Source organism: Sorex fumeus, unplaced genomic scaffold, assembly GCF_029834395.1.
Source record: "Sorex fumeus unplaced genomic scaffold, SorFum_2.1 ptg000020l, whole genome shotgun sequence".
NCBI lineage: Eukaryota > Metazoa > Chordata > Mammalia > Eulipotyphla > Soricidae > Sorex > Sorex fumeus.
Genome location: NW_026606077.1, coordinates 12,869,357 through 12,895,898, shown reverse-complemented (window position 1 = coordinate 12,895,898; position 26,542 = coordinate 12,869,357). Strand labels below are relative to the sequence as shown.

The window sequence follows — 26,542 nt, the reverse complement described above, 5'->3', positions numbered from 1 at the left end:
TTTCTCTTGGTGGCGGGAGGGGCAGAGGACACGGGTGTCTACTGGGTGAAAGAGTTCTGGGTGCGTGTGGTGTCCCCCAGAGTTTACAAATGAGGTTCGATATTTGCCAGGCATCTGTGACATGCCCTCCCACCCCCACCCCTGCACGGCGGAGGGGGTTCCTTGCTCCTTTTCTTGGCCATACTCAGTGATGCTCAGGATCACTTCTGACAGGCTAAGGCGACCACGTGGGGTGCAGGGGACTGATGTGGGGTTGGTGGCATGCGAGGTCAGCACCGAGCCGCAGCGCCATCTCTTCAGTCCTGGGACTCCTGTAGGCTTCATCCAAGCAGGCTGAGCTGTGATCACTCGGGGCTTTAGCAGTGGCCAAAGTGCTCAAAGGAGGCCTTCATGAGGACATCCTAGGTCGGAGGCTAGGTCGGACCCGGGGGTCCCAGGGAGTGGCAGGGGACAGCGCTCTCTTCCTCCTCCAGGAGCCCCCCACCAACTGTCAACCCCCTCCAGGCTCAGGGACTAACCCAAGCTGGGGCAGGGAGACGACATGGGGGGCATTCGAGGACAACTCCGGGCCAGGGCCTCTTGAACTCCAGTTCCGAAGGTCGTCCCAGTCTTGGGGTGTCCGCGCTGAGGGGCCTCCTCTGCTTCCTCTGCAGGCATTGTTTAAGGAGTTCTCATAATCAGGAGCCTCGGAAGGAGGCGGGTGGGGCGGGGAAGGGTTTTCTTGGCGGGGAGGTGTCTCCAATTGCTTGGGGCTGGCTGAGTGCCCAGTGCCGGAACCCGATGCTGGCTGCTACCCTGGGGGGCGGTGGGGGGGGGTGTCCCCAACTCCAAGGAGGGCTGAGCTTGCGAGACCGGGGAGGGGGTGTGGGGACCCTTCCCGGGGTGGGGTGGGGTGGGGTGGGGGCGCGCCTTCCCCTCCTCCTCCTCTCCTTCCCTCCTCCTCCTCCTCCTCCTCCTCCCCATTCCTCCCCCTTCCCTCCTCCCCTCCCTCCTCCTCCTCCTCCTCCTCCTCCTCCTCCTCCTCCTCCCGCCAACATGGCTGCGCTGGGCGGCCGCTGAGCCCGGGCCGCGCCGCCAGGCCCCGCGCGTGGCCCCGCGCTGACCGGGCCGGGCCGGGCCGCGCCGGGCCGCGCCGCGCCGCGCCGCGCCGGGCCGGGCCGGGCCGGGCGGGCCATGGAGCCGCCGCCGCGGCGGCGCGCGCTGCTGGCGCAGTGTCAGCGCGGCCTGGCGCAGGCCATGACGGAGGTGGACGCGGTGCTGGGGCTGCTGGAGGCCGCGGGCGCGCTGAGCGCCGGCGAGCGGCGGCGGCTGGACGCGGAGGCGGGCGGCGCCAAGGCGGAGCTGCTGCTGCAGCTGCTGCTGGCCAAGGAGCGCGACCCGCTGCCCGAGCTGCGCGCGGCGCTGGAGCAGGCGCAGCCCCACCTGCTGCCGCTGCTGCCCCTGCACGGCGCGGCCGAGCCGCCCGCGGGCGCGGGTGAGTGGGGCCCGGACGCGGGTGCGGGCGGGGGGCCCGCGGGGCCGGGCCCGGGCGGCGGGGGCACCCGCGGGCACCGCGGCCCGGAGCGCCGGGGCGGACGCGCGGACGGACGGACGGACGGGCGGACGGACGGACGGCTGGGACCCGCGGGCAGCCTGGGCAGATCCCGGCGGGCGGGGGGCGCCGGGGCCAGCGGGAGCTGCGGGGGTGGGGGGGAGAGGAGTGTCCGGGCACCTGCCTTTGTGGCTGCGCTGTTGCTTTCCTGCTCAACTGTGGCCGCCGGTGAGCTGGACCACCCCCCCACCCGCTTGCCCGGGGCCAGCCCCCTCGCCGCCGGCCCGCAGGGCCCGCAGTGGCCACCATGCCCCCCACCACCCCCCACCCGCGCCGGGAGTTTGCAATTGGGACCTATTGTTCGGCTGCACCTCTCGGCACCAGGTGCCACCTCTCCTCAACTTCGAGGCTCCATTTTGCGGGTGGACTGCCTGCAGGCAGAGAAACTGCCCCTGGCCACTCTCGTGGGCCTCGGCGGCTGATGAGACCTGTTTATTTGGCTGTTAAAAGCCTCACTTGTTAAGGGCGTGATTTTATTTCAGCGGTTTCTCGTAGCCGCCTTGATGGTCGCTGGTCCTACTGCAACCTCACTTTTCACAGGGCGGAAACTGACAGACCAAACTACTGGCCACACACGTGGTGCCACTGGTGGCCACCCTCCTGTGGGCTTCCTCCTCCATGTTGTCGGGACCCCCAGAGCCAACCTCTGTGCCCCCCAGTAGTGGTCTGAGTTGCTGGGCGAAGGTTTTGGAAGATGCCACGAAATGCCGTGAGGTTAGGGACAGAGGGGAAGCCCCCAGGGGCAACATCTTTCTTTTCTTTTTCAGCTTCTGAGCCATCCTGGCAGTGGGCGCTCTGGGTTTATTCCTGGCTCTGCATTCAGCTTGGGGTCGAACCTGGGTCCCCGCGGGCAAGGCTAGCTGCTGTACGGTGTCTTTCCAGCTCTGACGTTTTTTCTTTTTAATTGCTTTCATGGATTGATTTTTGAAGGAGGAAGTTTGTCAAGGAAACTCAGAAGTTAGAATGCAGATTCAGTTCTCACTGGGGTTGGACATGTTTGAATCAGTGCTAGGTTTCATGTCCAGAGTAGAAGAATCTGTCGCCATTAGTTAGGGACCCCTATCCCGTCTACTCCATCCCTGCTAGAGAAGGTTGGGCCTCCTTTGGCCAAGGTTCTAGGAGCTGGTCCTGAGCTCGGAGAAAGAGATGGAATAGGGTTTGCATTTTATCTCTAGAGCAGTGATTTCACTCCCTAATTTCATGACAGTGGGGAATACTTAGCTTTGTGGAGGCTTGTGAAATCCTCAGGAAAATAATTTTCAAAGGGAAGTTCATTTTGTGTTTTCCTTTTTGGGCTACACTCTGCATTGCTCAGGGCTTACTCCTGGCTGTGTGCTCAGGAGTCACTCCTGGGAGTGCTCAGGGGATTCTCTGTGGTGCCGGGATGGGAGCAGGGTGAGCTGGTGCCAGGCACTCACACGCCTTACCTGATGGACTGTTGTGCCAGCACAGGGAAGTTCATTTTCTTTTTTACTTTTTGGGTCACACCCGGCGATGCTCAGGGGTTACTCCTGGCTCATGCACTTAGGAATTACTCCTGGTGGCGCTCGGGGGGACATATGGGATGCTGGGAATCGAACCCGGGTTGGCTGCGTGCAAGGCAAGCGCCCTACCCGCTGTGCTATTGCTCCAGCCCCAAAGTTTATTTTCTTTTAGAAAAAAAAAATAGGAGCGTGTTGGTGGTAAGTGGAGCCTGTGGGTGAGCGCTGCTGCCGAGGAAGGGATGTTCGCATGGACCAGCAGCCACAGGGCTCTCGCAGCCTGTGCCTGTCCCTTGGCCAGAGAGCCCAGAGAGAGAGCCGAGCTGGTGGCTCTCTGGGTGAAGAGTGCGGCTGGTCCCAGAGGGTGGTCAAGGCACCCTCTCTGTGCTCAGCCTCCCCGCCCTGCCCCTCCAGCCTTGTGCTTCCATCCTGGGCAGACCCAGGCCTCTGTCTGCCTGTGGCTGAGCACTAGTGTATGATGCTGGGGGAACCAGAGCGTCAGGGGGACCCCAGCGTGTCCCTCTATTCAGAGCATCCCTGTCCACCATACCGTCCCTGCAAATGAAGCAGAAAAGGGGGCACTTGCCGTTCACACCTTGGTTCACTCCCTGGCCCTGCGTTTGGCACCCCATACCCTCCACCAGGGGTGATTCCTGAGCACTGCTGGGTGTGGCCCCCAGCAAGGCCCCAAACCAACCAGGTGAAATGCCTGTTGCCGGCTGGCCCGGCCCGCTGTGCTGTGGAGAGGACGCTGGCTTCCGAGGGGCCAGGCAGGCGTGCAGCCCAGACCTGTGGGTTCTGCTCACCCTTAGGCCGACAGCACTGGATTCATCTGTGTATCGGGGCGTCTGTTCCCAGGCTGAGGGTGGGGGGCGTGCCTTGTCCTTCCCAGGCTCGCTTTGCAGCGGCCCAGCAGGGCGTGCAGGATTGGTGGGCACCCACTGCTCTCACTCAGCCGAATCCCTGCCCCCTTCGTGCGGTCAGAGCCCGGGCCCAGCCTTGTGGGGCTGAAGCCTGGGCCCTGTGCTGTCACAGGCGGCTTTCTCCGCTTCCGCCAGCCTTGCTCTCCCAGGGGCTCTAATTCTGTTGCTTCCCTGGATTTTTTTTTTCCCTCTCTCTCTCTGTCTCTGTCTCTGTCTCTGTCTCTGTCTCTCCCTCTTTCTCCCCTCTCCTCCTCTCTCTGGGGTTTGGCCTCACCCGGCAGTGCTCAGGACTTACTCCTGACTCTGTGCTCAGGGATCATTGCTGGCGAGGCTCAGGGGACCTTATGGGGTGCAAAGTCAGCACCTTCCCCTGCCCTGTCTCTCCTGGGTGCTGTGAGATGGCCTCTTGGTCCATCCTGTGGATGGGCAGGACCGTCCTCTCTAGTCCCTGGAGCTGTACCCAGACCAGCTCAGGGCTCTCTTGTGGCTCACTCACACCCTTGCCGGCCTTCCCTTTCGCTTGCAGTCAGCCCTTGCTGAGGGGAGGTTTTCTCATGCCCCCCACTGGCCCGCCTGTTCCTGGGGTAAAGGCCCTTCTTGGTTATGTGCCTCATTGTCTTCATCTGTGAGATGGGGCTGCAGGGGTTCTGCGTGTGCCTCTGGCCCCGGGAGCACAGAATCCAATTGAGGGAGGCCCCGAGGACCTGCTCTGTGCTCGGCCCAGGAGGGCAGCAGAGACAGGGCGTCTGGGATGTAATTTCAGCCTGCAGTTCACTACCTGGTTGGGACAGTGACATTATGAAGCTGATCAGCCGAATGATACAGATGCCAGCTGGCTTCTCTCTTTTTATTTAACTTTTTTTCTTTTTCTTTTTTTTTTTTGGCACAGGGGTGGGGGTGGGGGATTGGGTAACACCTGGCAATACTAAGGGGATACCTCTGCACTCCTGGCAGGGATAGTGGGACCATTTGGCTGTTTTTTTTGGTTGCATGCAAGGCAAGTGTCTTACCCACTGTACTATCTCTCCACCCTCTTGGGGGACTATATGAGATGCTGGTTATTGAACCCAGGTCGATGGTGTGCAAGGCAAATGCCCTACCCATTGTACTATTGCTCTGGTCCTTTTATTTAACTTTAAAAAATGGGGGCCGCTCCTGGCTGTGCTCAGGGGTTAACCTGGCAGTGCTTGGGAGAGACCGTGCAGTGCTGGTTATCCAACTGGGGCATTTTTGTCTTCCTGTTTGTTCTGATCCCAAGTTCCCTTGGTTGTTGGTCATGGCACTTGCGGTGCCCAGCCTCTGGGGCTGTGTAGGCAGATTGCTCTACCTCTGGGCCAACCCAACCCCTCTTTTTTCTATTTTCATTTTTTGTTGTTTTGTTTTTGTTGGCGGGGGGCCACATTTGCTCAGGACTTGCTCCTGGCTCTTTGTTTGGGGATCTTTCTTTGTGGGGTTCTCGGAACCAATTGCAGTGCCAGGGGTTGAACCCAGGCCAGCTATATGCCAGGCAAGTGCCCTGCCCACTGTACTATCTCTTCCAGTCCCTCCATGCCATCCCCTGAGTTTCCCAACAATCTGGCTGACTCAGTTTCCCTGGCCAAGAAAAAGACAGTGGTGTTAGTTTGAGAAGCTGAGGAAGGCTTCCTGGAGGAGGTGGGCATTCCAGGCAGAGGCGGAGGCTGTGGAGGTACAGACCAGCCCGAGCAGAGTGGGGCTTAGCAGGGCCTCTGGGTGCATGAGGGCGCATTGGGGATTTGGAGTTTGGGTGACGCTGGAAATGTAGGGATTAAACCAGACAAGAGTGCCATGGGTGGCCATTTTTTTGTTTATCTTTTCGCTAGTTGGCCATACCTGGCGATGCTCAGGGGTCACTCCTGGCATTGCACTTAGGAATCACCCCTGGCTGTGCCCAGGAGACCATATGGGATGCCGAGGACTGAACCGTGGTCAGCCGCGTGCAAGGCAAAGGCAAAATATCATTGCTTTGGCCCTTGTCTTTGCTTTTTGGGCCACACCAGGTAGTGCTCAGAGGTTACTCCTGGCCCTGCACTCTGGGATCACCCCTGGTGGATGCCAGGGATTGAATCCAGGTCGGCTGCATGCAGCTCAGGCACCCTACCTGTTGTCCTATTGCTTGGGCCTACATTTAACCATTTTAAATTTAGGAGTAACCCTGCTGGACTTTCCCAGGCTGCTGGTTGTTAGATGTTTCTCCGTCAACCCTGTGTGTCTGAGTGACAGGCGGGACAGAGGGAAAACTCCCGCCACTGCAGTTCTTCCTTTGGGTCTTTCCTTTTCCCTTTTCCTTATGGTCTTTGGGCCATACTTTAAGGGTGCTGGGGGCTACTCGGGACTCTTCTCTGGGTTTACTCCTGGCCTTCAGAGTACCATGCAGTGCTGGGAATTAAACCAGTGTTGGCCGCGTGCCAGGCAAGCGGGTAGTCTTTCTAGAGTGTCGTTTGTGAGGACCCTGGAGAGGAACATGGCAGGAGTGGCTGAGCAGATTTGGTTGTATTATTATTATTGACGGACTGGTTTGGTTTGGGAGCTCACCCGGTGGTACTCAAAGGACCTTGTGGTGCTGGGACTTAGACCTGCACCTCCAGCTTGCAAAACATGTGCCCTAGCCCACTGAGATACTACTCCCCTGGCCCCCCTTCTATTACAGGAGCCACATTCAGGGATGGAGATGGGATCTGGGGAGCCTGGAGCCCTCTGGGTGGTGCCGCGCCCCCCCCCCCCCCCCCCAGGTGCTGGGGGAAGGCAGCTAACAGGGCTCTAACTCACTTGTCACCACTTGAGCCAACTTTCTGGCCCTGAGGGCAGACTTTGATTTCTTTAAGTGTTAGTTCACAGCATCTTGTATTGCAAGGGGGAAACTTAGCTTCCCCCTTGCAATAGGGCAGGAAAGAGAACCTCACTGGTTTGGATCTTCTTGGAATGAATTGAGGTGGATGATCGATTTTGAATATGGCAGTTTAAACAAACAAACAAACAAACAAACAAACAAACATGAAGGTCACCTGCTTCATTCTTTGTGTATTTATATGCAAAAGCTAAAGTACTACTGTCCTCCTGTTGTTCATCGATTTGCTCCAGTGGCCCAGTAATGTCTCCATTGTGAGACTTCTTGTTACTGTGTTTGACATATTGAATACTACTCTTGGTAGCTTGCCAGGCTCTTCGAGAGGGGTGGAGGAATCGAACCCGGCTTGGCCGGGCGGGCTGCTCACAAGACAAACGCCCTACCGCTGTGCTATCACTCCAGCCCAAAGTACTACTACTATCTAATAATTAACATCCACGTGTATATATACTATGTGCACCCATGCACAAATGTGTACATCTACGTACTTTATTTGAAGAGTTTCTAGAGAGCTACTTGACTAATTTTGAAGGAGAGGGAAATTAGAAGTTCCCTAATCTGCAACCGTGTCTGTATGTTAATTGTGTGTAGTTGAGTAAAGACAGGTTTAATATAATGGTTCAATCACTTACACATTTTATTTCATAATCAAGGGTCATTCTTCCCTTGGCTACTTTCTAATATGAAATGCTGAGTTGCAAAGTCCCTTCCACTGTTGCTTGGACTTTTATGTGTTTGTTTCGTCTGAAGGACTGTGTTGGACTAAATGTGTCAGTTTTCCTGGAGGGGGGCAAAAAGGCACAGACAGGCTGGAGTTCCAATTCTGCTTTTCATGAAGCATGGAATTTTGGGGAGGTGGTTTTAACTTTTCCAAATCTCAATTTCCACATTTGGAAAATGGAAATAAGATTCAGCAACCTCCTTTTACCCCTTCCTTGGAGTGAAGGGCTGGCAGTGCTGTTTTTCCGTATTGTTTTTCCGTATTGTTTGTTTCTGTGCTACACGTATTCCTAAGTGCAGACTTACCTCTGGCTCTGTACTCAGGAATCACTTCGGTGCTCGGTGAACTACATAGGGTGTCTGGGATTGAACCCGGGCCTGCCGTGTGCAAGGCAGGTGCCCTCCTCACTGTGCTATGGCTCCAGTCCCTGGGCTTTGAACAACGCAAGTGAAGCAGCGAGACCTATGACTCGATACAATTCAACTTTCCATATTTACAGAAGTGACCATGAGGTAGAGAAGAATATCATGTTCAGGTGTCTTTATTTTATTTCATTAAGTTTTTTGAAGGGGGTGGTGGGCACACCTGGCTCTGCTCAGGGCTTACTCCTGGCTCTGCACTCAGGAATTACTCCTGGCGGTGCTTAGGGGACCGTATGGGATGCCGGGGATCAAACCTCGGTTGGCTGTGTGCAGGGCAAGCACCTAGCCATGGTCTTGTCACACCAGCACCTGCTTTAAAACTTTGAGCATGGCAATTAACCTTCCTTTTTCATTTTTGTTTTGTTTGGGGGTTGCATCCAGTGGTGCTCAGGGCTTACTTCTGGCTCTCTGCTCAGAGAGCACTGCTGGTGGGCTGTGTGACCTTATAGGGGGTGTCCGGGATTGAAGCTGGGTTGGCCCAGTGCAAGCAAGCGTCCTACCCACTGTCCTCTCTCTGTAGCCCCAGGCAGTAAGTTAACTTTTCTGAGTTTTATCTCCTCCAGATGCAGAAATGATGAAAAGTGTAACTACTTACCTCTGCTATTTCGCAGTCAGTGGTAAGATAAAAGGAGAAGCATTTGTTGATATTCTGAGCCAGTATTTCTCAACTGGGGGCTGTTTGTCCTGCTGTGGACTCCCAGAATATGCCACTGTGTGAGACTTGGGGGCCAACCAACCGAGTGGTTGGACAGTGGGGGTCAAAACAAGATCTGAAGGGGCCCAAGGTTGGAAAAGATTGAGAAAGACTGTTGTGAGCAGCGTATCGGGAAACCCACCTGAAAAGCCTGGGATTTTCCTCATACTCCTGACAGTTCTGGAAGAGCGCTTGCAAACTGGGGGAACAGTGTGTGTGTGTGTGTGTGTGTGTGTGTGTGTGTGTGTGTGTGTGGAGGGGGGAGGGTTATCCTGTGTCTGTGGGTCACTGTGAGCAGAATGTTTCCACACAGCCACGTTTGCTGATAGGTGTCAGGAAGCATTCCCACTGCGTGGGTGACCAGCGCTGTGTGAAGGCGTGGGGTGTCCCTGCGTAAGTCCGAAGACCTCAGAAGCACATGCAGATTCCTAAGTGGTGACAGCATCGTGTCAGAAGGTCGTGGGAGTGTGGGACACTTGACTGTGCCCAGATGCACACAGATGTCGCCGCCCACACTGTGCTGCAAGCAGGTGGTGTGACCTTGGTGTCTGGAGTTCCCAAGGTCACCTCTCAGGACTCCAGTGGGACAGGCTGGCTGCTCACTCCCTGTCTGGTGTGGTGTCAGGAGTCCCCCTTTCTGCACATGGACACAGAGTGTCTGCGTGGTGACATTGGCCACGTCCCATGGAGGCATCTGCCCCCACCTGGATAGGGACAGACACTATCTCACACACGCCAGTGACTCCTGCATCTCTGGGTCAAGAGGGGTTTTTCTTTCCTCAGAGTAAAATGTGAGGGTGATTTTTTTGTTTGTCTGTTTGGTTGTTTGGTTGGTTTTACCCCCCCCCCCCCAAGTCAGTGCCCAGGGGCTCATTCTTGGCTCTATACTCAGGGATTACTCCTGATAGTGCTGGGGGACCAGATGGGATGCTGGGGATCAAACCCGGATCTGCCGCATGCAAGGCACATGCCCTTCTCACTGCACTATTGCTCCAGCCCCATGTAAGGGTCTTACCCCATTCATCTCTGGTTTTGTTTTTGAGCCACATTTGGCAGGGGATCTTCCCAGCGGGGTGCCAAGAACCGTGCTCCACCAGCATAGATCCCCGAGCCCCATCAGGATAGATCCCTGAGCCCCGCCAGGATGGATCCCTGAGCCCCTCCAGGATAGATCCCTGAGCCTGCCAGGATAGATCCTTGAGCCCCATCAGGATAGATCCCTGAGCCCCTCCAGGATGGATCCCTGAGCCCCACCAGGATAGATCCCTGAGCCCGGCCAGGGTAGATCCCTGAACACCATCAGGATTGATTCCTGAGTCCCATCAGGACAGATCCCTGAGCCCTATCAGGATAGATCCCTGAGTCTTGCCAGGATAAATCCCTGAGGCCCATCAGGATAGATCTCTGAGTCCCATCAGGATAGATCCCTGCGTCTCTCCAGGATAGATCATCCCTGAGCACTGCCAGGATAGGTTCCTGAGCCCCGCTAGGAATGGTCCTTGAGCTGTGATCCAAACTTACCCCCCCCCCCACAAGATGGAACCCCAGAGCTCTGTCCCCTGAAACCACAGCTTTCTGTGTCCTCAGGATCAGGTTCTCAGCATGCATTTGGGACTACCTGTCTACAGAGCTGCTGTTCAAGAGACCCAGGTCTGTGGGAAGGAGCCTCCCGGCAGTGGGGGTGAATTGCCATCCCCTGTCCTGTCACTGGCCTTCCTCCTCCCCACCCCCCTGACCATCCTTTGAGGAGGGTACTGCCCAGTAAACTCTGAACTTGAAAAGCACATTGGGATGAGCTTATTTTGCGGGTCTTGGGCGCTGGTGTTGGGCCACTAGTGGGACCTGTTCTCTGACCCCAGAGGCCTGAGAGGGGCCTGACCTGTGGAGTGTTTAAGGCTGTGGACTCGAGTCTGCCCACTCTCCTCTCTCCTGCTCTCTCCATCCTCCCTCCATTTCCTTTTAATTATATTTTTAAGCGGTGCTTTGATTACTGTTTTCTCTTAAGCACTCCCAGGGGTCACTGGAGCGTGAGGTTGAGCTTGGTGTCTGCCCTCTCCCTCAGTACAGCATCTGAAAACCTTTCCTGGTTTCCTCCACCCCTTCCCCCTTTCTGCAGCACTGAGCAAGCACGTTCCTCATCCCACCGTCCGCACGGCAACGGGCTTACTGTGACAGAAGCATGACCTGTGGGTCAGTATGGCCACATTCTCCTTCCCTGGATGCACAGAGCAGCTGGGCCCATTTTCAAGTAGAATGAGACCTCTGAAATTTTTTGTTTTTGTCACACCCCCAGTAGTGCTCAGGGGTCACTCCTGGAGAGGCTTGGGGGACTGCGTGTGGTATTGGGGATTGAACTCAGGTCTGCTGCTTGCAAGGCAAGCACCCTACCTACTGTGCTCTCTCTCTCTCTCTCTCTCTCTCTCTCTCACACACACACACACACACACACACACACATACACACGTATGGTTTTGGGCCATACCTGGTGGTACTCAGGGATTACTCCTGGCTCTGTGCAAGGGGTCACTTCTGGCTGACTTAGGGGACCTTTGGGTATGCCAGAGATTGAACCCAGGTTGGCCTCATGTAAGGCAAGCACCCTGTCACTCTAGCCCCAAGATGATTTTTATAACCGGCAATATTCATATTTTCTTCCTGCATGCATATACGTTTAGCTTCATTGAAGCCAAGAAGCTTGTGCACTTTTAACTTTTGAAGCTGAACATCTTTCCTTTGCAGTGACAGAAAGAAGATTTTAAAATAAGCAGGAGTAAATTGACAACAGAGCACGTGAATTCTGATTCACATGGGCAAGATCCTACAGGTTTGGCTGATTGTCTGGTGGATGGGCAGGGCTCATGCCACCAGAAGGAGAGAATTTTGTTTTAAGAATGTCACCTTAGTGGGGCCAGAGCAGTAGTACAGTGGGTAGAGAGTGCCTTGCACGCGGCTGACCCGTATTCTTTCCTCAACATCCCAGCATCCCATATGGTCTCCCGAGCCCTGCCAGGAGTAACTCCTGAGCACTGCTGGGTGTTGGCCCAAATCCCACCCTTGCCCACCAAAACAAAAAAGTGGAAAAAAAAAGTCATGGGTGGGGGGGAGCCATAGGATGCCAGGTAGAGCATTTGCCTTACATGGCTGAGGTCTAGCCCAGCACCCCATGTGGTCCCCTGAGCCCTGTCAGGAGGGACCCCTGAGCACCGAGCCAGGAGTAAAGCCCTTCCTTCTCCCCTTTGCCTTCCTCGTCATCATCTTCACTTTTGTCTACATCACAGTCTCCATCGATATCGTTCAGTCCTTCCTCTTTGTCATTATCATCTTCGTCGTTTACCGTCCGTGTCGTGGCTTTGACAAAGACAGTCCTTGGGGCGCCCTCCTGTGCTACCTGCCTTGCACCAGCACGGGCCCTGCGCCCCCTGCTTCACTCTGCCTTTGGCTGGGACTCCAGCGGGCCTTCAGGAAAAGGCACCACTCATTAAGATGAATTTCTTTAGAGAGAACTTTATTTTTGAATGTTTTTTCTTTTTTTTCTTTTTGAGTTACACCTGGCAATTTTTGAATGGTTTTTTCTTTTTTTTCTTTTTGAGTTACACCTGGCAATGCACAGGGGTTACTCCTGGGTCTACACTCAAGAGTTACCCCTGGCGGTGCTCAGGGTACGATAGGGGATGCTGTGTATCGAACCCGGGTTGGCCGCAAACACCCTACCCGCTGTGCTGTTGCTCCAGCCCCATGAAAGGGTTTTGAATAAAAATCTAGGGACTGGAGAGTGATAGCATAGTAAGTGATGAGGCGCTTTCCTTGCGTGTAACCAATCCAGGTTTGATCCCTGGCACCACACAGGATCCCCACGCATCACCAAGACAGGAGTGATCCCTGAGCAGAAGAACCAAGCGGAAGCCCTGAGCACTGCTAGGTATGGATGTCCCAGAAACCAAATTAAAAAAAAAAAATTCTGTAACTCGAGTGAATATCTTTAAATTCTGTCACTTCTGTTCTTGTTGAAAATGTAGGGCTGCTTTCTCCTCTCTAAGCAGTGCAGAGCTTGTGGTAGGTTGACAGGTATTGTTACCGTTCAGATTTTTATTTATTTATTTTTGCCACACTTGGCAGTGCTCAGGGCTTACTCCTGGCTCTGCACCCAGAATTACTCCTGGTGGGGCTTGAGGGTGGTGGTGGTGGGGGGAACCCTCAAGTATTTTGATGATCAATTCTGACTTCTTTTGAAAAATGTTTCTGTGCTGCTTTTCAAAGTGCCCGCCACTGGCTTGTCTATTAAGTCCCTGTTTCATTGTGGAATTCATCAGTATTTTCCGTTGCTTCTTGCTGCTCTTTTTCTCCCATCTGCAAACCCAGACCTGGAAGCTGCCTCTTGCAGCACTTGGGGGCCAGGCTGGGGCAGTTGAAGACCCGTGGGGTCCAGAGGCAGGTTTGGAGGGAGCTGGTCACCATCCATTAGTTTCTTAATGTCACCTCCCTGAATTGGCACTGTGTCCCGGGTTTTAGAAGTGTCTTCATAAGTGACTTGTTCAAATCAGGGTTTTAACGAGCTGCCCAAGTTGTATTTAGGTACCATGGGTCTGAGTCTTTTTTTTTTTTAATCATTCCTAGCTGCGCCCTTGCCCCAGGCTTTTTTTTAAAATGTAAACTGAGTCCTTATCTGTGCCATCCACAAGGAAGGGGACTCTTCCGGGAGGAAACCTTTTCTGGGGTCTCCAGGTAGACACTGGATGAGCACAGGGTGGCCACTGAGTGGACTCGTCTTCCATCTCACTTTTCTTACTGGGTTGTTACACGTAGATGCAGTGAATGTAGGTGCCGTGTAAATGCTCTTTATAGTCTCTCCAGCAGGGAATCTCCGCCCGTTCCCTCCCTCCCCCACCCATACTATGTTTCTGGCCCCCAGGGTCCTTTTAATGAACATTCAGATGTGTGCAGGAGGCAGGGAAGCACAGTGGTGAGGGAGGAAGAGGCTGGAACAAACGCCTTTTCCTCGTGAGCTTCCGGAGGCACCTCTAGGCCTCCCAGAACACAGTTTGCAAACTGCCGCTGTGGATGTTGTTTCTTTTGCTTCGTTCCTGAGAGGTTGAACCCAGGCCTCCTGTTTGGAAGGTATGTGCTTCATCACCAAACCATGTACCTGCCCTTGCTTGCACCCGGTGATGCTCAGGGGTTACCATATGGGATGCTGGGGACTGGACCTGGTCAGTCATGTGCAAGGCAAACGCCCTACCTGCTGTACTATCACCCTGCGCCCCCCACTTTTTTTTTTTTTTTTTAAAGATGCTCCCAGTGAGAGGCACCTCAGTGGTGAAGCCTCTGCCTCATTATGTCTGATCCAGCTAGGCCAGAGCCAGGGGCTGTTGCTGGCCTCTGTTCCTTGGAGATACTCTTTTTTTTTTTTTTTTTTTATTTATTGAATCACTGTGGGAAAGGTTACAAAGCTTTCAGGTTTATGTCTCAGTCATGCAAATATCAAACACATTTCCCTTTACCAATACTTATTTTTTCCCATGAAGAACCCCAATAAAACCCCACCCCCCACCCCTCCCCGTCCCTGTGAGGCAGATGAATTCTAGTTAACACTCTATCCGCTTTGATTAGATTGTTTCAATAAAAGATTCACCACTATTATTTAGAGTTTACCCCCCCCCCCCCCCCCCCAAATCAGACATGCTGAAAAAGCATTGTGAAGTGATTTGCTTTCTACAGCTGGGTTCAAGAATTAAATGTTGGTTTTGGATTTCTGCTATTTTACCTATTGACCCTGGAAGTATTTCTACTGAAAGTCAGATAGTTAAGAAATTGGTTTCTGTGTTCTGGAGTCGTGGCCGTGCTGGAGAGCCGCTCGTGGGGGGCAACTGGTGGCCTCGGTAGGGCGTGAAGGGCGGAGCGAAACGCCCCCCTTCCCATGAGGTTTTAGTCGCCCCCACACTCCCGGCTCATACCTGCTGTCCACAAGGCTCCCATGTGGCCGCCATCTTTCTTTCCAGAGAGGAGAGGGCGAATGGGGCAACACCCTTTCCCCCCCTGGAGATACTCTTATCCTCACCTGTCTCCTCTATTTCCCTTTGTAGGTTTTCTTTTCATTCCTTTTTTGGTTTTGGGTCACACCAGCAGTTACTCCTGGAGGGGCTCAGGGAACCCTGGTCGGCTGCATCCACTGCCAGTGCCCTACCCACCATCCTCTTGCTCCAGTCCCAGACTGGGGGCCTTTTAAACAACTCTTACTGGGCCGAAGAGAGAGGACAGCGGGTAGGGCATTTGCCTTGTGTGCTGCTGACCCCAGCTCAATCCCCGGCGCTGCATTTGGTCCCTTGAGCACATCCAGGAGTGATGCCTGAGTGCAGAGCCAGGCATACTCCTTGAGCACCCTTGGTGTGGCACCAAAACCCCCAAACCAAAAGAGAATGTGGATTCAAAATGCAGTGCCAAGACCCTACACTCTCTTTGTGGCTGCCGTGAGCAGTCCCGACAGGCACCTGCAGTCCAGTCGGCGGGAGCCCACGTAGGGAGACCAAGAAAGACACGCTGTGCCCCAAACAGACCAAGGGCAGAAGACACACAGCCTGGCTCCCACATCCATCCCTGCTGGTGAATACAGCGCCAGGGACCCACCTGCACGTCCCCCTGGCAGGAGATCATTTTTTGCAGCCCAACTAACAGTTCCTTATGCAGCACGGGGGTAGGGTGCAGGGAGGGCACACGTGGAGGTGCTGAGGGTAGGACCTAGGTCGGCTTTATGGCCTCCAGCCTTCCCAGTGAGGCTGCAGAACCCAGTGCACTCATCCCTGTTTGGTTCCCAACCCTTGGGAGGAAAGTCTTTACCAGCCAGCTGGGCAGGGGATGGGGCTCCCGCTGCTGAATGCCCAGGCAGCTGCAGAGCAGTGCTCGTTGTCACAAACTCCCGCTCCGTCCGAGGAGCTCCGGCTGCTGAGCTCGGGGTCCCGCGTCCCTTGTCTTCGCCCCGCACCCGCTCATTCTGCACATGGGCTCGGAGCACCTGGCCATAGCAGGGACCGTTTGGAGACAGATGTGGGATGGGACACCTGAAATTGGGTGCCTTGGGAGAGAATGGGGCGGCCAGGGGCCAGTGGTACCTGCCCCCTCCCCCCCTCCGGTGACTCAGCAGAAGCGACTACGGCTTAGTCATGGGGCAGAGTTCAAGCAGGAAATGGAAAATTTTAGCCCCATAGGATTCTCCTTTAAGAAAGATCAGAGTGACCGGGCTGAGCGATAGTAGGGGGGAGGGCGCTTGTCTTGCATGTGACTGACCCAGCTCCAACCCCCGGCAACCCCCGAGAGCCCCTGAGCACAGAGCCAGGAGTAATTTCTGAGTACCACCAGCTGTGACCCAAAACCCAGAAAGAAACAAAAAATGATAAGAAGGGTCGATGCCCCTGGGGATACAAGTGTGGGCACTGGATCAGGGAGAAAGCAAGAGGGAAAAAAACAAAATGAGTAACTTTGTAACTTTGTAATTCACTGATTCAATTAAAAAAAAAGAAGGAAAAAGGAAAGCAGATGGCTGGGTTCTGATTCTCTGAGGGTGGCTGACCGCCTCTTCTTCCTGCCCTGTTGTCTGAGCCCTGGGAGGGCCACACGTGGCCCCTCTGCGCTCGCCCTCTGCCCAGCTGCCCTCAGGATGGCTCCTCACCCGGCTGGGTGGCCGCAGGACCCTGCCTTTCCCACCCACCACTGTCTCTGGAGCTTGAATATGTCTCACGGCCCAGCCCTGCTGTGGTTCCCTCCCACCCCTTCCGGCTTTTCTGTTTGTTTGTTTGTTTGTTTGTTTGGGGGTCACACTCAGCGGTGCTCAGGGCTGACTGCTGGCTCTGAACTCCGAGATCACTCCTGGTGGGGATCAGGGGACCCTGTGGGGTGCTGGGGATTGAATCCAGGTGGGCCTCATGCAAAGGCAGGCGCCCTCCCTGCTGTGTGGTCACGCCAGCCCCTTATTGTTTAGAGCAAGAGGCCTTTCATGGCAGGACTCTGGAAGGTTCTCGGAAGGGTGGCCCGGAAGATTGCTTCTCAGCACTGAGGGGAAGTCCAAGGCCACCTGGCTGGTGGGTCGTGGTAGGAACTCCTGGGCTCGATGGGGGTGGGGGGTGGGTGCGTGCCCAGCTCACGGAGAAGCAGGCCAGACCAGCGGGCGGCACCGGGCAGTCTGGCTGCGGCTTCCGGTCGGCCTTCCTGCGATTTTATTATTATTATTATTTTTTTTGAGGCTGTTGGAAGCGCGCGAGGGAGAGAGAGAGAGAGAGAGAGAGAGAGACAGAGAGACAGAGAGACAGAGAGACAGACAGAGAGAGAAAGAGGGAGAGAGAGAGAGAGGGAGAGAGAGAGACAGAGGAAGAGACAGAGAGGGAGAGGGAGGGAGAGAGGTGGGGGAGAGATGGGGTAAGAGAGGGAGAGAGCGAGCAGTCCATCTGAGCAGGAGAGGGGCTGGGCTTTCTGCGGGCTGTTGGGTGGGTGGGGGTTTGGGGGCAGTTCCCGTGGGCTGGCCTTGGGGAGGAGTGGGATGTGTCAGGGCTGTGTCCTGGGCCCCCAAGGCCGAGTGGCAGTGTGGGGAGGTGCGGGGTCAGGTTTCTGCTCCCCTGCTTCCTGTTGCTTTGTCAGTTCAGGCAGAGTGACCTGAGGGTGGGGATGGAGAGGGCTTTGGGGAGACCCGTCAGCAGAGAGGTGGAAGCATGCGTCGTCGGAGGCTTGGGGAGCAGCAGAGATCTGAGGCGTTTGCCTTGCTCGCAGCTCGCTGGGGTTTGACCCCCGGTACCCCATATGATCCCCTGCGCCCAGCTGCCGCCCCTGAGCACAGAGCCAGGAGTGAGTGCCGCTCGGTGTGGCCCCAGCCTCCGCCCCCTCGAAGACTCCCGTGTCTGACCCGAATCTCTGCGTTTGAATCCCAAGCCTCGCCTCCTTGACCCTGACTGAGGCACTTGCCCCGGCAGTTGCCCCGGCAGTCAGTGAGGCGGGTGGCCGGCCTGTCTGAGCGCTGCGGGAGCCTCTGTCTGTCATGTCAGTCGGCCGGCTTCCCATCAGCGTGCCATCCTGTGTCCTGTGTTCCCCAGGCTGGTCCCGTGGCCGTTTAAGGTGGGTTTGTGGGTACCCTCCACTCAGAGCGTTGCCCTGCTCTGCTGCCCCTGGTCCCCCGCCTGGTCCCCCGCCTTCAGGCCAGCGTGACCTTGTCAGGACTCTGAGCAGGTGAGCCTCCCAGGCAGTCACGTGGGGCTGAGCTGTGGGTGGTGGCTCTGCCCGCCTGCTGTCTGTGGGAGGAGCCTGGGGAGCAGGTGGGCGCAGGGCCTGGGCAGTGCTGGTGCTCCTCCGGCCGGCCGGCCGTGGATGCCTGCTCTGCGCCCTAACTGACCCCGCGGGGCAGCGTTACCTGCGCCTTGGTTCAGGGTTTTCTCTCCTCCGTGGGGAGCCTCCCAGGGCTTGATCAATTTTGTGTAATTTTTCTTGGCTTTTGGGCCACACCTAGCGGTATTCAGGACTCACTCCTGGCAGTGCTCAGGGGACTGTAAGGGAGGCTGGGGATCGAACCCAGGCTGGCTGCATGCAAGGCAAGTGCCCTTCCTGCTGTATTATCACTTTGCCCCCTGATCAGTTTTATTGATCTTCTTGTTTTTAAAAAATTTGTTTCGAAGCCGTACCCGGCAAATCTCAAGGGTTACTCCTGGCTCTGCTCTCAGGAATCCCTGTGCTCAGGGATTGAGCTGGGTGGGCTATGTGCAAGGCAGTGCCCTTCCCACTGTACTGTTTCTCTGGCCCCTTATTGATCCTCTTGAAGAATCAGCTCTTAGTTTCATTGATCGTTTGTACTTATGTTTGTGTTTTTGTTTGTTTTTGTTTCACTTAGTTTTGCTCTAGTTTTTCTTTCCTTCTGCTTACTTTTGGGATGTGTGTGTGTGTGTGTGTGTGTGTGTGTGTGTGTGTGTCTAGATAAATATGGCTTTATTTTGAGAAATATGAGGAGCAAGAGAGCTACACGCTTGAGAGGACGCACATGGTTGTTGCTTGTCTCTTTGGTTTACTCGGGTGTGAGGTTCAGCCGTGGAGACTGTCCTGTGCGCCGACCATAGACGCTTCACCTCTGAATGGCTCCTGCAGCGCCCCTGGCTCTGGTAACTCTGATTTTTGCTTCTGATGTTCTTGAGGTGCTTTGATCATTTCTCCCATCATTTCCTTGTTGATCCAAGGGTTATTCGGGAGCAGTTCATTTAGTTTCCATAGGCCCAAGGGTTATTTTTTTTTTTTCCCATCCTGTTTTCTTTTGGTTGTTGACTTCTGGTTTGATGCTGCAGTGATCAGAAGAGATGCTTGAGCATGGTTTTAGTCTTCGTGTATTTTTAGTTTTGGGGCCATACCTGGGGGACTGTACGTGGTGCCTGGATTTGGTCATTGTCTTGGCTGCAGCCACATGCAAGGCAAGTGCCTCAGTCTCGGTACTATCCCTTCAGCCCCTTCATGTATTTAATTTTATTATTTATTGGGTGAGGGGAGCAGAGCCTGGCAAGCTACCCGTGGCGTATTCCATATGCCAAAAACAGTAACAATAACGGGTCTCCTTCCCCTGACCCTGAAAGAGCCTCCAATATGGCAGCGTTGGGAAAGACGAGTAAGGAGAGGCTGCTAAAATCTCAGGGCTGGGATGAATGGAGACGTTACTGGTGCCCGATTGAGTAAGTCAATGAACAAAGGGTTGACAGTGATACAGTGACTGGGGGGAGGACTATGGGCCACTCCCAGCAGTATGAAGCAAATGGGGCTGAATGGCCCTCTGCCGATGCCTGCCCCTCTCATGCTACTCGGGCCCCCACCTGGAGGTGCTCAGGGCTCCAGGGCTGGGGTATGTATGTGGAATTAAAACTTTAGGCTTGCAAGCTCAGCCTGAGCTCCTGCCTGCTGGTCTTTCTACCAACAGCCTGGATGGTCTGTCTTTTGCTCTGAGTGGGGGGCTGAGATCTCTCGCAGGCTTGCAGGTTATTTTGTTGCTGTTAAGCTTGTGGGCTGTTAATAATGATTTTCTGTATTTGGAATGTTGTGTATGTGTCTCTATCTGTGTAGATACAAAGACATGCAGGCAATATGTGACAATATGTGACTGTTACATCTTGGTGGATTGACCTCTTGGTCAATATATATAGTCTCAGTTTCATCTCTTACTGCCTTTCTTGGTCAAAAGTGTTTTATTAGGTATCAGAAGTGTTTTATTCTTTCTGCAATGATTTTTGGTTTAATTCCTTTGCCCACTTCATGCCTTTTTTTTGGGGAGAGGAGCACACCAGCAGTGCTCAGGGCTACTCCTGGCTCTGCACTCAGGGATCACTCCTGGCAGTGCTCAGGGACCGTATGGGATACCAGGGATCGAACCCAGGTTGGCTGGTATGAGGCCAGTGCCCTCCCGCTGTGCTTGCTTTCAGGTTCTCCACTTTGTGCCTTGATGGCTGAGTTCAGGTCACTCATATTTGGGGATAATTGCTATCTGGGGCTTGCTGCCTTTCTAGCTTTGGTTTTCTGGTGTCTTTTTTTGTCGCTCCAGTTGTTCCTTCTGCCTTTTCATGATTATTTACCCTCACGATTTTCTCCGCTTCTTCATTTACCCCCTTCTAAATGTCTCAGCAACAGACTTTTGTTTTGTGGTTACCATGGGGATTCTATCTCATTTTCTGTATCGCAAGTCTTCTGTGCTGGTATTGGCTCGTCATCACGTGTCTGTACTGATCTTTCCCTTCATTTCTCCTCTTTTATCTTTTGGTCGTCTCAGATCACAGTTGTTGCTTGTTTTTGTTACTATGTCACTATTCCTTGCTTAAGAGTGTGTGTGTGTGTATGTGTGTGTGTGTGTGTGTGTGTGTGTGTGTGTGTGTGTTTTCCCATGTAGACCTTTTTTCTACATTCCTGATAGAGCGGGTCTGGTGGTGGTAAACTATTAGCTTTTGTTTGCCCGAAGAAGCCTTTATTTCTCCGTCTCTTTCCCCCTCCCACTCTGCAGGATAAATATTCTTCCACTGAGCTGTGTATGTGGTCCACTTCATCATATTTCAATGATAATTTTTTGGGGGGGGGTCACATCCAGCAATGCTCAGGGGTTACTCCTGGCTCTGCACTCAGGAATTACTCCTGGCAATGCTCAGGGGACCAAATGGGATGCTGGGAATCGAACCCAGGTTGGCTGCGTGCAAGGCCCTACCCGCTGTGCTATCGCTCCAGCCCCATCCAATGATAATTTTGCAGTGTAATATATTCTTTTTACCCGCCTTTTCCCTTTTGGGCCATACCTGGTGATACCGAGATTTACTTCTGACTCTGTGCTCAGGAATTACTCCTGGTGGTGCTCAGGGACCACGTGGGCTGCCAGTGATCAAACCCAAGTGTCGGTCACATGCCAAGCAAGCGTCCTGCCTGCTAAACTGTTTCCCAGTCCCAGGGGAATATATTCTCATCCTGCAGTTTTTGCCCTTCAGTCGTGAGGAGTCTGCAAGCCTGGTAGATGTGCCTTTGCATGCTCCCTTTTAAAAGCTGTTGCTGTGGAAGCCCCCTGCACCCCCCCCCGGGTGGTGCTGGGACGGGTGGGAGTGCAGCCGGGTGCCAGGGCTTCACCGTGCGAGGCCAGGGCCTTGTCATTTGGGCCCATCCCTGCCCCCATGCCTCGCTTTTCTTTTTCCAAGCAGATTTCCCCAAATGATAAATTTCATCACTGGCTTCTGGTAAGTTTGCAGGGCTGTGTCTTGCTGCCAGCCTCTTTGCATTCCAAACCTCCGGTGTTCTCGCAGTTGCCCGACTTCTCTGGCTGGGGAATTTCTCCGCGATGATGTCTAAGTCTCCTCTCTCTCCGTCTGGCACTCCCCTGCCTCTGGTATTTATCCTGCTAGTGGGATCTGATATTTTCCCACTGACTTTGTTTTCGTCCTAAGTCATGCTTCCTGTCCCTCTTCCATTTGAGTCATTGCTGTGATTTTTATCTTGAATTTCTGATGTTCTTTCCTCGGAGATTGCGTGTGCTTGTGCTTTCCACGGTAGATTGAGTTGCATTCAGTGTACTTTCAGAGCCGCCATCTCTGGGCTCCGCCCTCCCGTTCCTGGGTCACGCCCAGCATTGCTCAGCGGCTACCCCAACACTGCCCTGGAGGTCGCTCCCGGCAGTGCTCAGGGACCATGTCCTAAAGCTTGCCCTTGGGACTCCTCTCTCGAGGAGTGCACACTCCTGGCTTCCCTGTCGTGGCCTCAGGGGACATGTGCGGGGGGATTGGGCTCGAGGCCTCACGCCGTCCCCTGGAGTTAACGGAAGACCTTCCATCTCTCTGGTGAGAAGATCCTCGTGTTTCTGGAGTTCTGTTTTTGCCATCTTGGACTTGCTACCATCATTGCCGTTTCTCTGCGTTGTTGGGTCCTGCCGTGATGCTTCTCTAGTGTTCCAGCTCTGCTCCACCTCTGTGGCTTTAGTTTGACCCCTGGAAACTTCTGGTTTGCTTTTGGCCTGGGGGGCCACACCAGCAGCGCTCAGGCCTTGCTCCTGGCTCTGTGCCCAGAAATCCCTCCGGGAGGTGCTCAGGGGACCACAGGTGGTACTGGCAAGGGTTGACTCCATTGCTGTGCTCACCCACTGTACTGTTGGTCTGCCCGAGGAGGAATCCCGTTCTTACTGCACAGAAGGTGCCTGCAGAATTTTTATTTCTGGGGGGTGTTGGGGCCACACTTGCAGAGCTCGGGGCTCTTTCCTTCTTTCCCTTCCCCCTTCCCCTCCTTCCTTCCTTCCTTCCGGTGCTGGGGGACTGGGGAATCAAACTGGAGTCAGCCAAGTACGTGGCGTATTCCTTACCCTGCACTATCTCTGCAGTCCTCTCTGCCGACACTTCCTGCCTCTGCCCCGGGTTAGCGTCTTTGGCTTTCCTGCAGGTAGTGTTGGGTCTCAGAGGGGAATCGCGGGAGAGGGCGGAGTGCAGCTGTCTGGGTGTCCGGGTGGGAGAACCCTGCTCCCAGCTGCCCGCTGCCCTCCAGAGTCCCTGCCTCCCGGCCCGGCCAAGACGACCTGGGGTGGGGGACGGGTCCAGCCGCTTCTGGCTTTACACTCCAGGGCTCCTGTGTTTGTCCGAGAGCTCAGATTGCCAAGGTCCCTCTGATGGGCAGGGCCCGTAAGCGTTCTACAGTCTCGGCCTGCGTGGCCAGGTCTGTGCTGGTCTGTGCATCTTGTGTGGGTGGAACTGCCCACGACGGGTGGGGGCCTCTGGCTCTGTTCCAGGCTGTGGTCTCATACCCTCAGACAGCGGAATGGGTGGCGGCCTCTCTGGCAAAGACGCCATCTCACGCCCGTAAGGCCTTTTCTGTGATGTGGAATTGATTTTCTGGTTATACTTTTGTGGTTGTTGTTGTTGTTGTTGTTGTTTGTTTGTGGGCCCTACCCAGTGATGCTCAGGGTTACTCCTGGCTCTGCACTCTGGGATCACTCCTGGCGGTGCTTGGGAGACCATACGGGTTGTCAGGGATCGAACTCGGGTCGGCTGCGTGCAGGGCAAAAGCTCCTATTTCTGATTGTGCTTTGATGGGGAGCTTTGCTCACCAGCGTCTGTCTTGCTATTTAGTAAACGGTCAGTTTCTATTCCCTTGGTTCTGTTTGGGGAGCACACCGGGGTGCTTGGGTGATGCTGAGGTGGGTCAGACTGCAGAGCACGGGCTTCAGCACTGCGCACGGCTTCCCTGGCCTCAGTGCTCAGTAAAGAAAGTGAAATGGCCGAGAGCTATGGTCAGGGCGTGGCGCCGTGATCGTGGCTGCCTCTGTGAATCTCGCTCGAATCCCCGGTGTTACATATGGTTCCTCAGCCACCTCCAGCTGTTGCCCCAGGTGCCACTGGGGTGCCCCTCCCCTTCCAAGCCCTTCTCCAAAGAAAGTGGGAGCACAGGCCAGAGATTGTACCAGGATGAAGGTGCTGGCTGTGTTGACAGCTGTCCCCATTGTTCCCGGTGCCTGGGCCCTGCTCTGGCACTGCCGACTGACCTGATGGAGCTGAGAGTCACAGGGTGGGCCCTGGCCTCCTGGGCACTGCCTGGGAGACCCCCCATGGGAAAACAAAGTGACTAGGGAGACAGGGAGTACAGTGGGCCGAGCCAGGCGGCTGAGGTCCCAGAGTGGTCCAGGCACCATAAGGGACCCCAAGCACCCCGGGAGCAGTGACTTCCAAGCCCCACTAAGTGTGACCTCCTGTCCTGAGCTCCAGAAAAGTGGAAACAGGCCTGAAGGGAAGCCCACGGGCTGGAGCTGAGCTCTGCGGACCAGGGGTGAGAGCGTGGTGGCCGGACAGGGCTGGGCCTGGGACTGCAGTCCCCCTTCCCCCAGCCCCAGGAATCCTGGAGGCCCAGCAGTCAGCAGCACCCCCGGGCCTGCCTGGTAAGCCATCTGCTCCAGCTGAGTGTCACCAGGGCTGGTCCAGGGCCCAGAGCCCCCATAAATGAAAATAACAAAGAAAGCCAGGGGGTGGGTGAGCGGCCCTCGGCTCTCTCCAGGCCACCTCCGGGTGTGGCCCCCTGCCCCCAACACCTCCAGCCTGACCCCTGGCTCCTCCCAGGGTTGGATGTGACCCACATGGAACTGTAGAATGTGGAAACATGATCACGCTTAAAGGGGTGCAGGCTCGCTCTGGGAGGTGGGAGATCGGGACCCTGTTTTTCAGGGCCCTTGGAGCACTTCCGCCCCCCGCCCCCCCAGGACACATTCCTGCCTCTAGGAAGTCAAAGGGTGTGGGCCTTTTGAAGGCAGTTGGTACAAATTGCCAGGCTGCTGGTGCCGGGCTCTGAGTCATGCATGAGATGTGGCTCCAGGGGCCAGTTTCGGCTTCCCAAGAATCACCTGGAACGTTCCTGCCCCCCCACCCTGCTCCTGGAAAGAGCCCTGGGTGGGCCGCCTGCCCCGGCGTCTGCACCTCTCACCTGCACACGGAGACTCAGGTGGTTGCTTCTCCTTCGGGGGGTTGGAGGGGGCGGTGGGGAGGGCAGGAGGCAGGACCTGGGCGCCCCACACGTGCCAGACACAACGAACTCCCCCAGCAAAGCTGGGCTGACCTTTCTCCCCTGGCCTGAAGCTCGCTGAAGGGAGCTCCCCAGGCCAGCCCCATCGGAAGGGAACCTTGGGAGATGTAGGTCAGGGTGCAGAGCTCATCTTTCTGCTGTTCCCAGGGGAGCGGGTTCTGGTCAGCTGTTGAGCAGGCTTGATGGGCCCTGGTGTCCTGCTGTCCAGGTCAGCACAGAGCAGCTTCTCTCCTGGATGCTTCGGACTGTGAGTGAGGGCCAGTGTGAAGTGCAGAGAGGCACAGGAAAGACGCAGGGTCCCACCCCAGGGCCTCGGCTCAGGGACCTACTGGTGCCACTGACCCCTGCAGATGGCCACTTGCTGACTCTGGTGTCTTCACCCCCACTTGGGGTCTCCCCGGAGTGCCCGCCGAGGACGGTTCTGTTTGCAGCACAGCCTCCAGGAAGCTGTGCTGCTGGGCTGTGGCTGATCAGTTGCCCCGGCAAAGGTCAGGTCCTCCTCCCACGGCCCTGGTCTGGGCTCTGAGAGGGAGGGAGGTCGTTCCCAAGGCTCTGGGGATGCTGAGTTGTGCTCTGAGGCTGCTCTAGGAAGGGGCAGGGGACAGGGAGGGTTGAGGATGCCACACGCGAGCGTGGAGTGGTGGCGCGCAGGGGCAGAGCTGGGGCAAGCTCGCGGGGAGCTGAGGCTTGGCAGAGAGGAGCCAGGCATGTTGGGTGGCCCTGGGCATCTTGGTGGCTGGCTGGTGGCCTGGCCTGCGCGAGAGGTGAGGGGAGAGGGGCGGGAGGAGGGGCAGCGGCCAGGCCAGGCTCCTGAGCCGCAGCTTGGGAGAGGTGCTTTGGGCTCTGGGCGGGATGCGGTGGTCCAGACCAGCAGGCTGCAAGCTGGCCAAGGCCTTGGCATGCCGGGGGCGCTGGCCCATGTTTGTTATTTCTGTCCTTGAGGCTTGTGGATTTGGTCCTCTGGGGCAGATGCCGCCCCTGAAAGGTGTGGGGCCTGGATTGACAGGATCGCATCATCCGTGTGTGTGTGTGTGTGTGTGTGTGTGTGTGTGTGTGTGTGTGTGTGTGTGTGTCTGGGGGCGGGATTTGCTCACACCCTGGGTTCAGGGCTTCCTCTTGGTTCTGGCCTCAGGGATCACTCCTGGTCAGCTCTGGGATGTTCTGTAGTTTCAGGGCTCAAACCGGGGGTGGCTGCCCGACCTCTGTTCCTGTGTTTTTTCTTTCCTTTCTGGGCCATACCCGGTGATGCTCAGGGGTGACACCTGGCTCTGCACTCAGGAGTCACTCCTGATGGGCTTGGGGACCACATGGGCTGCTGGAGGATTGAGCCTGGGTTGGCTGTGTACACGGCCACACCCTCCCTGCTGTATTCTCTCTCCGGCCCCTTTCTGTGTTCTTAATACAATTTTGGGGGTTCTGGAAGAAGACGATTTTGGGGTGATGAGCCTGAGACTTGACCAAGGCAGAGGGAGGAGCAGACTCTTCCCATCGTGCTCCTCTGGCTTCTCCCTCACCCACTCCAGGGCAGCTGGGAGGCCTGGCCGAGTGCGGGGAGGCGAGGCTGTGAGTGTCCACACTGGCTGGGCGCAGCCTGGGGTTGAGACAGTGGGATGGGCCGGGCCTGGCTGAGCCCCAGTGGGGGTGAACATGTGCCGGCCGCTTCTGTGGGCGTCCCTGGGCAGCACCCGAGTACCAAGGGCTCTTACTCGCCCAGTTTCCGGGGCCAGGGGTAGAGGGAGGGCAGGTCACTGGCTGAGTCTGGGGAGTTGGGATTTGACCTGAGCCACCTCAGAGCATTTGAGATGGTTCTCGGCATCTGGT

At 55.7% G+C, this 26,542-nt stretch overlaps 1 protein-coding gene across 1 annotated transcript in view; it reads left to right on the top strand.

Annotated features, from left to right (window-relative positions):
- Positions 1-1,173: 1,173 nt before the first annotated feature.
- The window catches only part of DLG5 (discs large MAGUK scaffold protein 5), a 91,647-nt gene continuing 66,278 nt past the window's right edge, over positions 1,174-26,542 (top strand). Inside the window, exon 1 of the mRNA XM_056113447.1 lies at positions 1,174-1,474. Coding sequence (XP_055969422.1) covers positions 1,174-1,474 — 301 coding nt within the window. The remainder of the gene's footprint in view (positions 1,475-26,542) is intronic.